At 45.0% G+C, this 11,067-nt stretch overlaps 1 protein-coding gene across 1 annotated transcript; it reads right to left on the bottom strand.

Annotated features, from left to right (window-relative positions):
• Positions 1–3,242: 3,242 nt before the first annotated feature.
• Positions 3,243–8,526, bottom strand: SCGB2A1 (secretoglobin family 2A member 1). The gene is made up of 3 exons (XM_003274072.2): positions 8,414–8,526; positions 6,619–6,806; positions 3,243–3,460 (listed from the first exon to the last, which is right to left on the bottom strand). The coding sequence occupies exons 1-3, from the start codon at positions 8,466–8,468 to the stop codon at positions 3,416–3,418; spliced, it is 288 nt and encodes a 95-aa protein (XP_003274120.1). The 5' UTR covers positions 8,469–8,526; the 3' UTR covers positions 3,243–3,415.
• Between the last annotated feature and the right edge of the window lie 2,541 nt (positions 8,527–11,067).

Raw genomic sequence — 11,067 nt, 5'->3', positions numbered from 1 at the left:
GCTGACCAAATTTTTTCTCCAACTAATTCAATTTTTTTAGTTGCCTCTGGAGTTAATGTTCTCTTACTATTCAATTCTGGATCCCCTCTTCGTAAGAGAATTTTAACGAAGCTGAGATAAGAGGCTTATTTACTTTCGGTTTGTCCCATCATTACCCTGGGTTCCTCCGAGCGCACACGCTTACCACAAGGCTGACCGTGGACGTACTCGGGAAACTCGTTTACTGTCCTCACTGCTCATGTTCTTAGCATACCTTCACCCTAGAGAAAGACACCCACGTTGGGCGGCAGGTGAAGGGGACCAGCCCCTCCACACCTGTGGGTAATTCTCATCAGGTGGGACGAGAGACTGAGAAAAGAAATAAGTCACAGAGAAAAAGTATAGAGAAAGAATAGTGGGCTCAGGGGACCAGTGGTCAGCATATGGAGGACCTGCATCGGCATCGTTCTCTGAGTTCCCTCATTATTTATTGATGACCATTTTCATTATCTCAGCAAGAGGAATGCGGCAGGAGAACAGGGTGATAGTGGGGAGAAGGTCAACAAGAAAACATGTGAGCAAAGGAATCTGCGTCACAAATAAGTTCAAGGGAAGGTACTATGCCTGGATGTGCACGTAGGCCAGATTTATGTTTCTCTCCACCCAAACATCTCAGTGGAGTAAAGAATAATAAAGGAGCATTGCTGCCAACATGTCTCACCTCCCGCCACAGGGCAGTTTTTCTCTTTTTCTCCAATCTCAGAATTGAACAAATGTACAGTCAGGTTTTATACCGAGACATTCAGTTCCAGGGGCAGGTAGGAGACAGTGGCCTTCCTCTATCTCAACTGCAAGAGGGCTTCCTCTTTTACTAATCCTCCTCAGCACAGACCCTTCCTGGGTGTCGGGCTGGGGGACAGTCAGGTCTTTCTCATCCCACGAGGCCATATTTCAGACTATCACATGGGGAGAAACCTTGGACAATACCCGGCTTTCCAGGGCAGAGGTCCCTGTGGCTTTCCACAGTGCATTGTGCCCCTGGTTTATCGGGACTGGAGAATGGCGATGACTTCTACCAAGCATACTGCCTGTAAACATTTTGTTAACAAGGCACATCCTGCACAGCTCTAGATCCCTTAAACCTTGGTTCCATACAACACGTGTTTTTGTGAGCTCAAGGTTGGGGAAAGTTACAGATTAACAGCATCTCGGGGCAAAGAAATTTTTCAGGGTACAGGTCAAAATGGAGTTTCTTATGTCTTCCCTTTCTACATAGACACAGTAACAGTCTGATCTCTTTCTTTTCCCTACACCAGGGGTCTTGGGTGGAAAACTTTTGATCTGCATTAGGAATGTTTGACCGGGAGGATATTTACATTTTTAAATTGCCATAGCAGCCCTAGGGATCACATTTTTTTCCGTCTCTGAAAAGAGGATGTCTAGGATGGACATTAACTCGACCCAAGTGTGTAACTGAGGTCTCAAAAACTGATCAACCTGATCTGTCACTCCGTAAGGGTCATCTAACAACGGCTTAAGTTTCTTCTTCAGACTTCAGACCTCTGAACTGGTTAAGGGAGTATTTACAAAGTCAATAGTTCCATCTCCGTGTGGCACCTCTTTTAAGGGGGAGAGAGTTGGGGCTGTCTCCTTAGGTGTGGAGGGAAATGGGAAATTTTGAATATCCTTTTTATATTGTTTTATCTAATGCTGGAGTCTTTTTAGGGAAGGATACATGGGCTGAGAAGAAATAGGCTCATGGGATGATGATTCCCAGGAATCTGGGTTGTAAGGAGGAGGAATAATGTGAGCGAGGGAGGGATCTGGGGCAGGATCTGGGACAGAGGGGCTGCCTGAGGGGAGGGGTTAAGAGCATTCAGCAGGGGAGGATGGTTTTGGGGATTCCATGTGCTGGAGTCTTTGGGCGCGAGAACTGGCTTTTCTGACTCTTTATTTTGGGGTTTTTGATTGAGTTTTTTCCTAATTGTCTAGGAAGGAGAATAGGTCTCTGTCTCTAAAAAGGAATATAGTCCAGCTCTTCTTGAGAAACTAGATTTTTGTCATTTACATATTGAATTACAAGTTGACATATCACATCCTTATTTGACGTAAACTTTGGCCAGGAGATTGAGGGTTTGAGGATGGGTCTCTGAGTCCAAATAAAACAGCAATATTTTATCATCTGTTGCATGACTTTTGTAGGTCACAGGTATTATATTGCCTTCATAGGCCACTTCTTCATAAGAACATGTTAAACATACTTTACAACTGTATTGGTAAGATGAAGTATAGAATCCAGGCTGGATTCATTGGTATATGTTCATTAATATTACAATCACTTCAGGAAATTATTCTTTAAATTATAACATTTCCATATACCCCTATGTATATTGTGGGCCTGGATCCCTGCCCCTGCCTTGCCTGATGGAAGAGTCGGCTCTGGTGAAGCTGAGTTGTCCAGACACATAGACAGGGTCTTCCTGGGTGAGGGGATAGCCCCAGAAGGAAGAGTGACAGGAGTGCTGGGGACAGGACACGATGGAGACCCCGGTTCCATTTAAACATCCCCTTCTGTGCTGGGTCCCTGCATAGCACACTCACTCCCCTCCAACCCTCATTGCCTTTGCAGCTCACTGTGGGGCAGGGGAGGATGAACCCACTGGCAGAGACTGGACTGAGAAAAGTTGCACAATTTAAGGTGTTGCTATGCTAGCAAACTCAGTCATCAGGGTAAGTAATATTTTCATGCAATACTTCAAAAGTTCAAAATTAATGCCAACATCCATGAATGACAAATAAAACTCAAAATTTAAAATCCAGACAGGATCCACCTTGCTTTGCAGGCCTCGCCTCCCTGGCTGGTTCTGGTCTGGGCCCTGCACACCTGGGGGAGGCCCAAAGACAACCCAGAGGAGCCTGGCATAACCAGCAGGGCTCAGCATGGATGGGACTGGGGTAAAATCAGGGCTTCTGAGCACGACTCCAAGAGCGTGAGGTCCCCAGAGAAAGTGGCTTAGGGAGGTAGTGGGATGTAGAGAGTGAAACACTCTTCAGAGAAAAATTAGCTAAGCAACAAGAGCTAATAATTTTGTTCTTCAGAGAGAGAGAAGTCCAACTCTTGGGCTCGAGATGATGAGAAATAAAGTGTTTCCCAGAAACCTCGGACCCTCACTCAACTCCATCGAGGCTTGTCTCTGTCTGCAACCTACAGCCTGGCTGTGTAGCCTGGAAAGCCTCTTTTTTTATAGAAGAACAAGAAGGAATTTTAGTGATTTGCAGTTAGTTTATTGAAATGGAAATGAATTTGAGGTTTCAACAGTTGTCTAGCAGTTTCCACATAAAAAGACAACACAAGAAAGAAAAGTGGTTTCTAGCAATCAACAGATGAGTTCTGGCCATAGTCTGTAGTCCTCTGAGCCAAATGCCTTGGGTAAAGTTAATTACTCTTAATATTACACCAAATGCTGTCGTACATTGTATGCTGGAAAACAAAAACAGGTCGCTTAAGTTTGCAAACTTCACTTACTAAGTCAAATATTAAGACTTGTCTTCTTCTTTTCTTGCATTTGTCCACAGACAGCTAACTCTCAGGAAAATTTGCAGTGGAAGCAAAGCCAGCATCCCCTCTCCATTTATTCTGTCATCTAGGAGACACTTCATAATGCCAAACAGGGGCCAGGGTTGTAGGACCTCTTCCCTACCAAGGATCCAGGTAATACTTTTTTTCTCCAAAAATTCTATTCCTTGAAATCACTTATCCAATAAATATGCTGCATATACTATTTGTTGAAGACCTGATCATTTGGACTGTTTCTGATACCACTTTTACAACACAGAATTATTAAAAAATCTCAGCTTAGATACAAGAATGTGATGGTTTTCAATTGCTGCACAGGCATAAAAGGTGGAAATGTTGTAACAGTCTGAGACTCTTCATCATTACCTTTGAGGCCTATGAAATATTGGAGCTGGGCTGGGTGGGATGGCTCATGCCTGTAATCCCAGCACTTTGGGAAGCCAAGGTGGGCAGATTGCTTGACCCCAGGAGTTTAAATCAGCCTGGACAATATGACAAAATGCCATCTCTACCAAAAAAAAAAGTGTGTGTGTGTATATATATATATGTGTATATATGTACATATGTGTATATATATGTGTATATATGTACATATGTATATATGTATATATGTATGTATGTATATATGTATATATGTGTGTGTATATATGTATATATGTGTGTATATATGTATATATGTGTGTATATATGTATATATGTGTGTATATGTATATGTATGTATATATGTGTATATACGTATATATATGTGTGTATATATATGTGTATATATAGGTATATGCCAGGTGTGCTAGTGTACACCTGTAGTCCCAGCTACTCAGGAGGCTGAAGCGGGAGGATCATTTGAGCCCAGGAGATGGAGGCTGCAGTGAGCTGTGATTGTACCACTGCACTCCAGCCTGGGCAAAAGAGCAAGACTCTTGTCTCAAAAACAAAAACAAAAATGAAAACAAAAAAACGGCAACAAGAAACATTGGAGTTTTACAATATGAATGATTAATCTAAGGGTTTTTTTTGGTTTGTTTAGGATTTTTGTTTGTTTGTTTGTTTTTGAGATGGAGTCTCACTCTGTTGCCCAGGCTGGAGTGCAGTGGCACTATCTTGTCTCACTGCAATCTCTGCCTCCTGGCTTCAAGCAATTCTTCTGCCTCAGCCACCCAAGCAGCTGGAATTACAGGTGCACGCCACCACGCCTAGCTAATTTTTGTATTTTTAGTAGAGACAGGGTTTCAGCATGTTGACCAGGCTTGTCTTGAACTCCTGACCTCAAGTGATCTGCCTGCCTTGGCCTCCCAAAGTGCTGGGATTACAGGTATGAGGGATGCACCTGGCTAATCTGAGTTTTTAAAGAAAAAAATGATTCAACCATCCCAAATTGCAGTTAATATTTACTTTTATCCTTGAGCGTTTGATATATCTTTACATTTTCTATTATGGAATGTTTTAAATAAAATTTTGGGATATTAAATAAATTCTTAAAAAAAAAACGTAATCCCAGCACTTTGGGAGGCTAAAGCGGGCAGATCACCTGAGGTCAGGAGTTTGAGACCAGCCTGGCCAACATGGTGAAACCCCATCTCTACTTAAAATACAAAAATTAGCCAGGTGTGGTGGTGTGTGCCAGTAATTCCAGCTACTCTGAAGGCTGAGGCAGGAGAATCACTTGAACTCAGGAGCTGGAGGTTGCAGTGAGCTGAGATCATGCCATTGCACTCCAGCCTGAGCAACAAGAGCTAAACTCCACCTCAAAAAAAACCTCGTAACCAACACATCTTTATAAACAGACAGAAATACTCGTTGTTATAACCATTGACTTTTGTTTTAAACAATTCTAGGACTCGTGTTATTTCACACCCATGATCTGCACTTCCCACTTCATGAGGCACTTAATTAAGTGGTGCATGATTTCCAGTCATGTATGCTAACAAATCTTGGTTGTGTGGACTTGCATTTTAAATTCTTTATTTTAGGCCAGGAGCGGTGGCTCACACCTGTAATCCCAGCACTTTGGGAGGCCGAGGGGGGCAGATCACCTGAGGTCAGAAGTTCAAGACCAGCCTGACCAACATGGTGAAACCCCATCTCTACTAAAAATACAAAAATTAGCTGGGCATGGTGATACATGCCTGTAGTCCCAGCTACTCGAGAGTCTGAGGCACAAGAATTGCTTGATCCCAGGAGGCAGAGGCTGCAGTGAATGAAAATCACACCACTACACTCCAGCCTGGGCAACAGAGTGAAGCTCCATCTCAAAAAAATTTTTTTCTTTATTTTGGAAAATGCAGAATTTGCACAAATTGTATTTTCTGAGCTAGATAAAAAATAAGAATGTTTTGAATATTTGTTTTTGTGAAAGTAGGAAATTTCTTAGTAGATTGCTCCTACAAGTGTGTGACCTCTTGAGAATCAGATATTTTCTCTTGATAAAAATGTGCATGTTCTGACTGGGTGCAGGGGCTCAGACCTGTAATCCCAGAACTTTGGGAGACCAAAGGAGGCAGAACACTTGAGGTTAGGAGTTTGAGACCAGCCTGGCCAACATGGTGAAACTCCTTCTCTAGTTAAAATACAAAAATTAGCTCGGCGTGGTGGTGCACACCTGTAATCTCAACTACTCAGGAGGTGGAGGCAGGCAAATCACTTGAACTCGGGAGGTGGAGGTTGCAGTGAGCTGAGATTCATGCCACTACACTCCAGCCTGAGTGACACAGCAAAACTCTCTCTCAAAAAAAAAAAAAAAAATGCAGATGCCTGTCCCTGTGTGTCTGTGTGTGTCTATACTTGTGTGCTTATGTGTGTCTGTGTCTGTGTGAGAATGGACTGGTGAGGTCAGAGGTAGACGGGTGACCTCTAAGGCTTTCTTTTCTCCTTTTTGCCTTTTCCATTTATCACTCCCTAAAGATTCTCAATGTGAAGTGGCAAAGCAGCCTGGAGACAAAGTTTAATGAATTGATATATAAAGAAAATTTGTTCCCCAGTTGCTTGGCATTCTTGGTGCCAAATTTAGAACCCACTGGTTCCGATCAGTGATTTTCAAAGGGTACATAAGAAGAAACCCAAATTACCATCATCAGTCCAAAGTTTTTCAGAGTTCCATGTGACTGACTGAGGAAACACTGCTTGAATTTCCCCATAGCCTCTGCAGCGGCATCACTGTCTATGAACTCTTGAAGAAGCTCTTTGTATTCAGGTATAGATATGTCGGAACTGATGGTCTTTTCAACCACGTCCTCCAGGAGTTTGCAGCCAGAATCTGAAAAAAAAAAAAAAAAAAAAAAAAAAAAAAAAAAAAAAAAAAGACACAAGAACATGGTCCATTACCAGAAGTGTGATTCATTTTACAGATGAATTGGGAAGCTGGCTGTCTTCGTACCTCCAGGGACAGACCGAGGTTCAGAAAGATTTTGGTGCAGGATGCAGACTTCTCAACTCTGGGAGTGTAAACTCGGGCTCTGCAAATTCTCTCTGACCTCCCAAACCCAGAGAAACCCAACCCTGTGTATCCTTGGCTAAGAGGACCCTCGAGAAATGAGGTGCTCTGACGGGGGGGATATAGCAAACATTGCTTGGGCTTTCTCCGTTCAAAGTCATGCAATGCTTCCCTGTTATCATGTCCAGCATCAGGTAGGGTTTCCAAGGATTTCAGATAAATGGGTCTAGGACATTGTCCGTTAGTTCTGTTGACTCTACTGCAATAAAAGGGAATGTGTGGCCAGGCATGGTGGCTCACGCCTGTAATCCCAGCACTTAGGAAGGCCAAGGCAGGCAAATTGCTTGAGCTCAGGAGTTCAAGACCAGCCTAGACAACACAGGGAGACCTCATCTCTACAAAAAATTTAAAAATTAGCCAGGCATAGTGGTGTCCACCTGTAGTCCCAGCTACTCGGGAGGCTGAGGCAGGAGTATTACTTGAGCCTGGGAGGAAGAGGCTGAGACTGTGCCATTGTACACCAGTCCCAGTCCCAGCCTGGGTGACAGAGCAAGACCGTCTCAAACACACACACACACACATACACACAGACGAATGTGAAATAGAACTTGTTCATGAGGGGATCTGAGGTAACCCCCCACTGTAAGGGAGAGGAACGAGCTTAGGACGTGAGCTGGTTGTGCTCTGGACTTTGTGATTTTCTAGTGAGTTGACTGTGAGCTTGTCACCCTTCTACGCGTCTGCACCTACCTTGGACACCAATACAGTAGGGTTTGGAATCCACCTTTGTGAACTGCACAAGGCAGGCTACCTATGGAACTATTAGCGCTGATTCCAGCAGCCGGGGCTTTTTCCTCCCGCTGGATCTTCAGTGCTGGAAGGAGACTCCAGGGGTTGTGAGTTCTCACCGGTCTGCCTTGAGCCTGAAGCAACTGGGAGGGTAAGGGCATCCCAGAAGGACCCAGATCAGCTCTGAGAACACAGAGTGAGCCACACAGGGTGAGAGACACTGGGTCACTCTCTGCAGCCTGGGCCTTCTGTCCTGGGAGGTTTCCTATTTCATTCCACATTCAAGGAGACCCATGATTATTTCGTGATTTCTAGGTGTAGATGCCATCTCTCCCTTGCCCCACTGAAATAGTTCATTTCAATATTTAATCCTGAGACTCATCCTGGTTTCTGTGGTTGCCATGACCATGGTGAGACCCTGAGTGTCATGATACACTGCGTGCAGCTCCAATGCAGGGGACAGCCCATGAGGACACTGCCTGCTTGATTGTCAGGAACTCAAGGGGATCCTAAGGCCTATCACACCCAGGCCCTTCGCACTGGGGCTCGTCTGTGCTGGGGATTAGAGGTTGGGAGTTCTTCTACAGGGGCCCAGGTGACAATTCCTAGCCCAGAAGCAGCCCTCTCTGCCCAGAACTCACCTGCATAGCAGTGCAGGAGGAGGGCTGCCAGCATGAGGACCATCAGCAGCTTCATGGCGAGGCGGCTGCTGTCTGTGTTCAGTCGTGCGTGGCAGGGATCAAGAAAGCTGCTGTAGAGGTGAGTACCCAGCCCTGCTCTATTTATTCCCCAGGGAGGCACCTTAGTCCCTCCCAGGAATGAGGCAATGTGTCAACCTGGCACGGGACCAAGACACAATAGTGTACACCAAGGGGAACACAGCCAGCCTGTGCTCTGTTTGTAGAAACCAAGAAGGCAGTAATATTTGTATCCCTGACAATTTGGGGACTACAATAATGACACATGGCTTTTAGTAAAATGGATGTGACAGTGTTTTCCAAAATATAAAGCAAAACCCAGGGGTGTGATCTTGTGGTCTCCACAATGTTGTTATTATTGTAGTTTTCTTCTAGTCCTCCTTCCCTTCTTCCTCCTTCTCTTTCTATTCTTTTTCTCCTACTTCTCTTTGTCTCTTCCTCTTCTCCTTATTCTTCAAGGTACAAACAGTTTCATAACTTGTGTATCTGCCCGTCCTGGAATCAAGTATTTGGGCTACAGGCAACACCTGCATCTTCCTCTGGGAGGCAGACCTTCCTAATCCATAGACATTTCTTTTTCAGAAAAGTGGGTATTTTTGTGTTTGTTTTTTGGAGATTTGTTGTTGTTGTTGTTGTTGTTTTGAGACAGAGTCTCGCTCTGTTGCCCAGGCTGGAGTGCAGTGGCGCGATCTCGGCTCACTGCAGCCTCCGCCTCCCGGGTTCCAGAGATTCTCCTGCCTCAGCCTCCTGGGTAGCTGGGATTACAGGCATGCACCAAGACACCTGGCTAATTTTTGTATTTTTAGTAGAGACAGGGTTTCACCATTTTAGCCAGGCTGGTCTCGAACTCATGACCTCAGGAGATCCACCCGCCTTAGCCTCCCAAAGTGCTGGGATTACAGGCATGAGCCACCATGCCCAGCCCAGAAAAGTGCTTTAAGTTTTAGGGAAAACATTAGTATCTAACCTCTACTGAAAGCTTCTTGTTATTCTTGTTAAGAATTACAACACTAAGTTAATTCAACTTTACAAATTTATTTTACAATATATTTATAATTTAATTTGTGCTTAGTTCTTTGTTAGCCTTTTACGGTTTTCCGTCCACTGATTGAGAGGATGCTGTGAATGAGTGGAGTAACTGACTGCTTGGGCAGGCAGTGCTAGGCAGTGGGTGGCAATGAGGTTGGGCGATGATGGGATTTAGGTGATGAGATTTGGGCAGGTGTGGGCGTGGATCCTGGAGGCCACATGTAGTCATGCTGTGTCTTTGGGCAAATTACAATGCTGGTCCCTCTGGGCTTCCTTTCTGTCTTTGTGAAATGGATATAAGTGATGCTGAATTTTTTTTTTTTCGAGACAGAGTCTTGCCCTGTTGCCCAGGCTGGAGTTCAGTGGCACGATCTTGGCTCACTACAACCTACGCCTCCCGAGTTCAAGCGATTCTCCTGCCTCAACCTTCTGAGTAGCTGGGATTACAGGCATTTGGCACGACGCTCGGCTAATTTTCGTATTTTTAGTAGAGACGGGGTTTCTCCATGTTGGCCAGGCTGGTCTCGAACTCCTGACCTCAGGTGATCCCCCCACCTTGGCCTCCCAAAGTGCTAGGATTACAGGTGTGAGCCACCGTGCCCGGCCATGATGCTGAATTTTTGTAAAGATGAGAGACACTCTGTAAATTTTTTTTTTGAGATGGAGTCTCACTCTTATTGCCCAGGCTGGAGTGCAGTGGCGTGATCTCAGCTCACTGCAACCTCAGCCTTCCCGGGTTCAAGCGATTCTCCTGCCTCAGTCTCCTGAGTAGCTGGGATTAAAGGTGTGCACCACCGTGCCCAGCTAATTTTTATTTTTTTTATTTTTTATTTTTGTATTTTTAGTAGAGATGGGGTTTCACCACGTTGGCCAGGCTGGTCTCAAACTCCTGACCTCGTGATCCACCCGCCTTGGCCTCCCAAAGTGCTGGGATTACAGGTGTGAGCCACTGCTTCCTGCCGACGCTCTGTAAATTTTTAATCACACAGCCAAGCATGAGATAATTCTGAATAAATGGCAGTTGCATTCATGCATGGATCCCTTGTTGTACACATCACTGTTGCGCTTCTCCTGTGAGCTGGGCCTTGTGCTAGATTCAGTCATAGAAACAGGTTAGACCAGGTGCTTGCTCCTGTGGATCTTATTTGCTAATGAAGGACACAAAGAACAAGACTAAAGATATATCAGAGGCATGAGAAAGTGGTCATTGCTGCAAAGAAAGACAAAATATTCACAACCGCTGAATGCTGTCATAGATGGCCTGCCCAGGGGCAGTGGCCTGTAAGCCCCCCAAGGCAGCCTGTAAGAGCAGGTGCTGTTTCAGCTGAGACTTGGATGAGTGGACGGTGAAGTCCAGGGACACATCTGGGGAAGAGCATTCCAGGGAGAGGGAACTGCAAGTACAGAAGCTTGAGGATAGATGGCACTGGCAAGGTAAGGAAGGGAAGGAACGTGGCCACATAGAATCAGGAAAAGAACGGGACAGCCTCACATGATAGAAAACCCACCCCTGTTTAATTAGGGGCACAGTGAAGGTCATAGGAACAAGAAAAACAAAGTTGGCTCAG

Source organism: Nomascus leucogenys, chromosome 4 (assembly GCF_006542625.1).
Source record: "Nomascus leucogenys isolate Asia chromosome 4, Asia_NLE_v1, whole genome shotgun sequence".
Classification (NCBI taxonomy): Eukaryota; Metazoa; Chordata; class Mammalia; order Primates; family Hylobatidae; genus Nomascus; species Nomascus leucogenys.
This window is presented reverse-complemented; position numbering and strand designations above follow the sequence as displayed.

What these genes read in the sequence shown, in the direction of transcription:
- SCGB2A1 (XM_003274072.2), bottom strand. Translation starts at nt 8,468, where the DNA reads ATGAAGCTGCTGATGGTCCTCATGCTGGCAGCCCTCCTCCTGCACTGC. An exon ending in CCTCCTGCACTGCTATGCAG is followed by an intron (nt 6,807 to 8,413) that starts GTGAGTTCTGGG and finishes TTTTTTTTTCAG; the next exon opens with ATTCTGGCTGCAAACTCCTG. An exon ending in AAAACTTTGGACTGATGATG is followed by an intron (nt 3,461 to 6,618) that starts GTAATTTGGGTT and finishes TTTGTTTTCCAG; the next exon opens with CATACAATGTACGACAGCAT.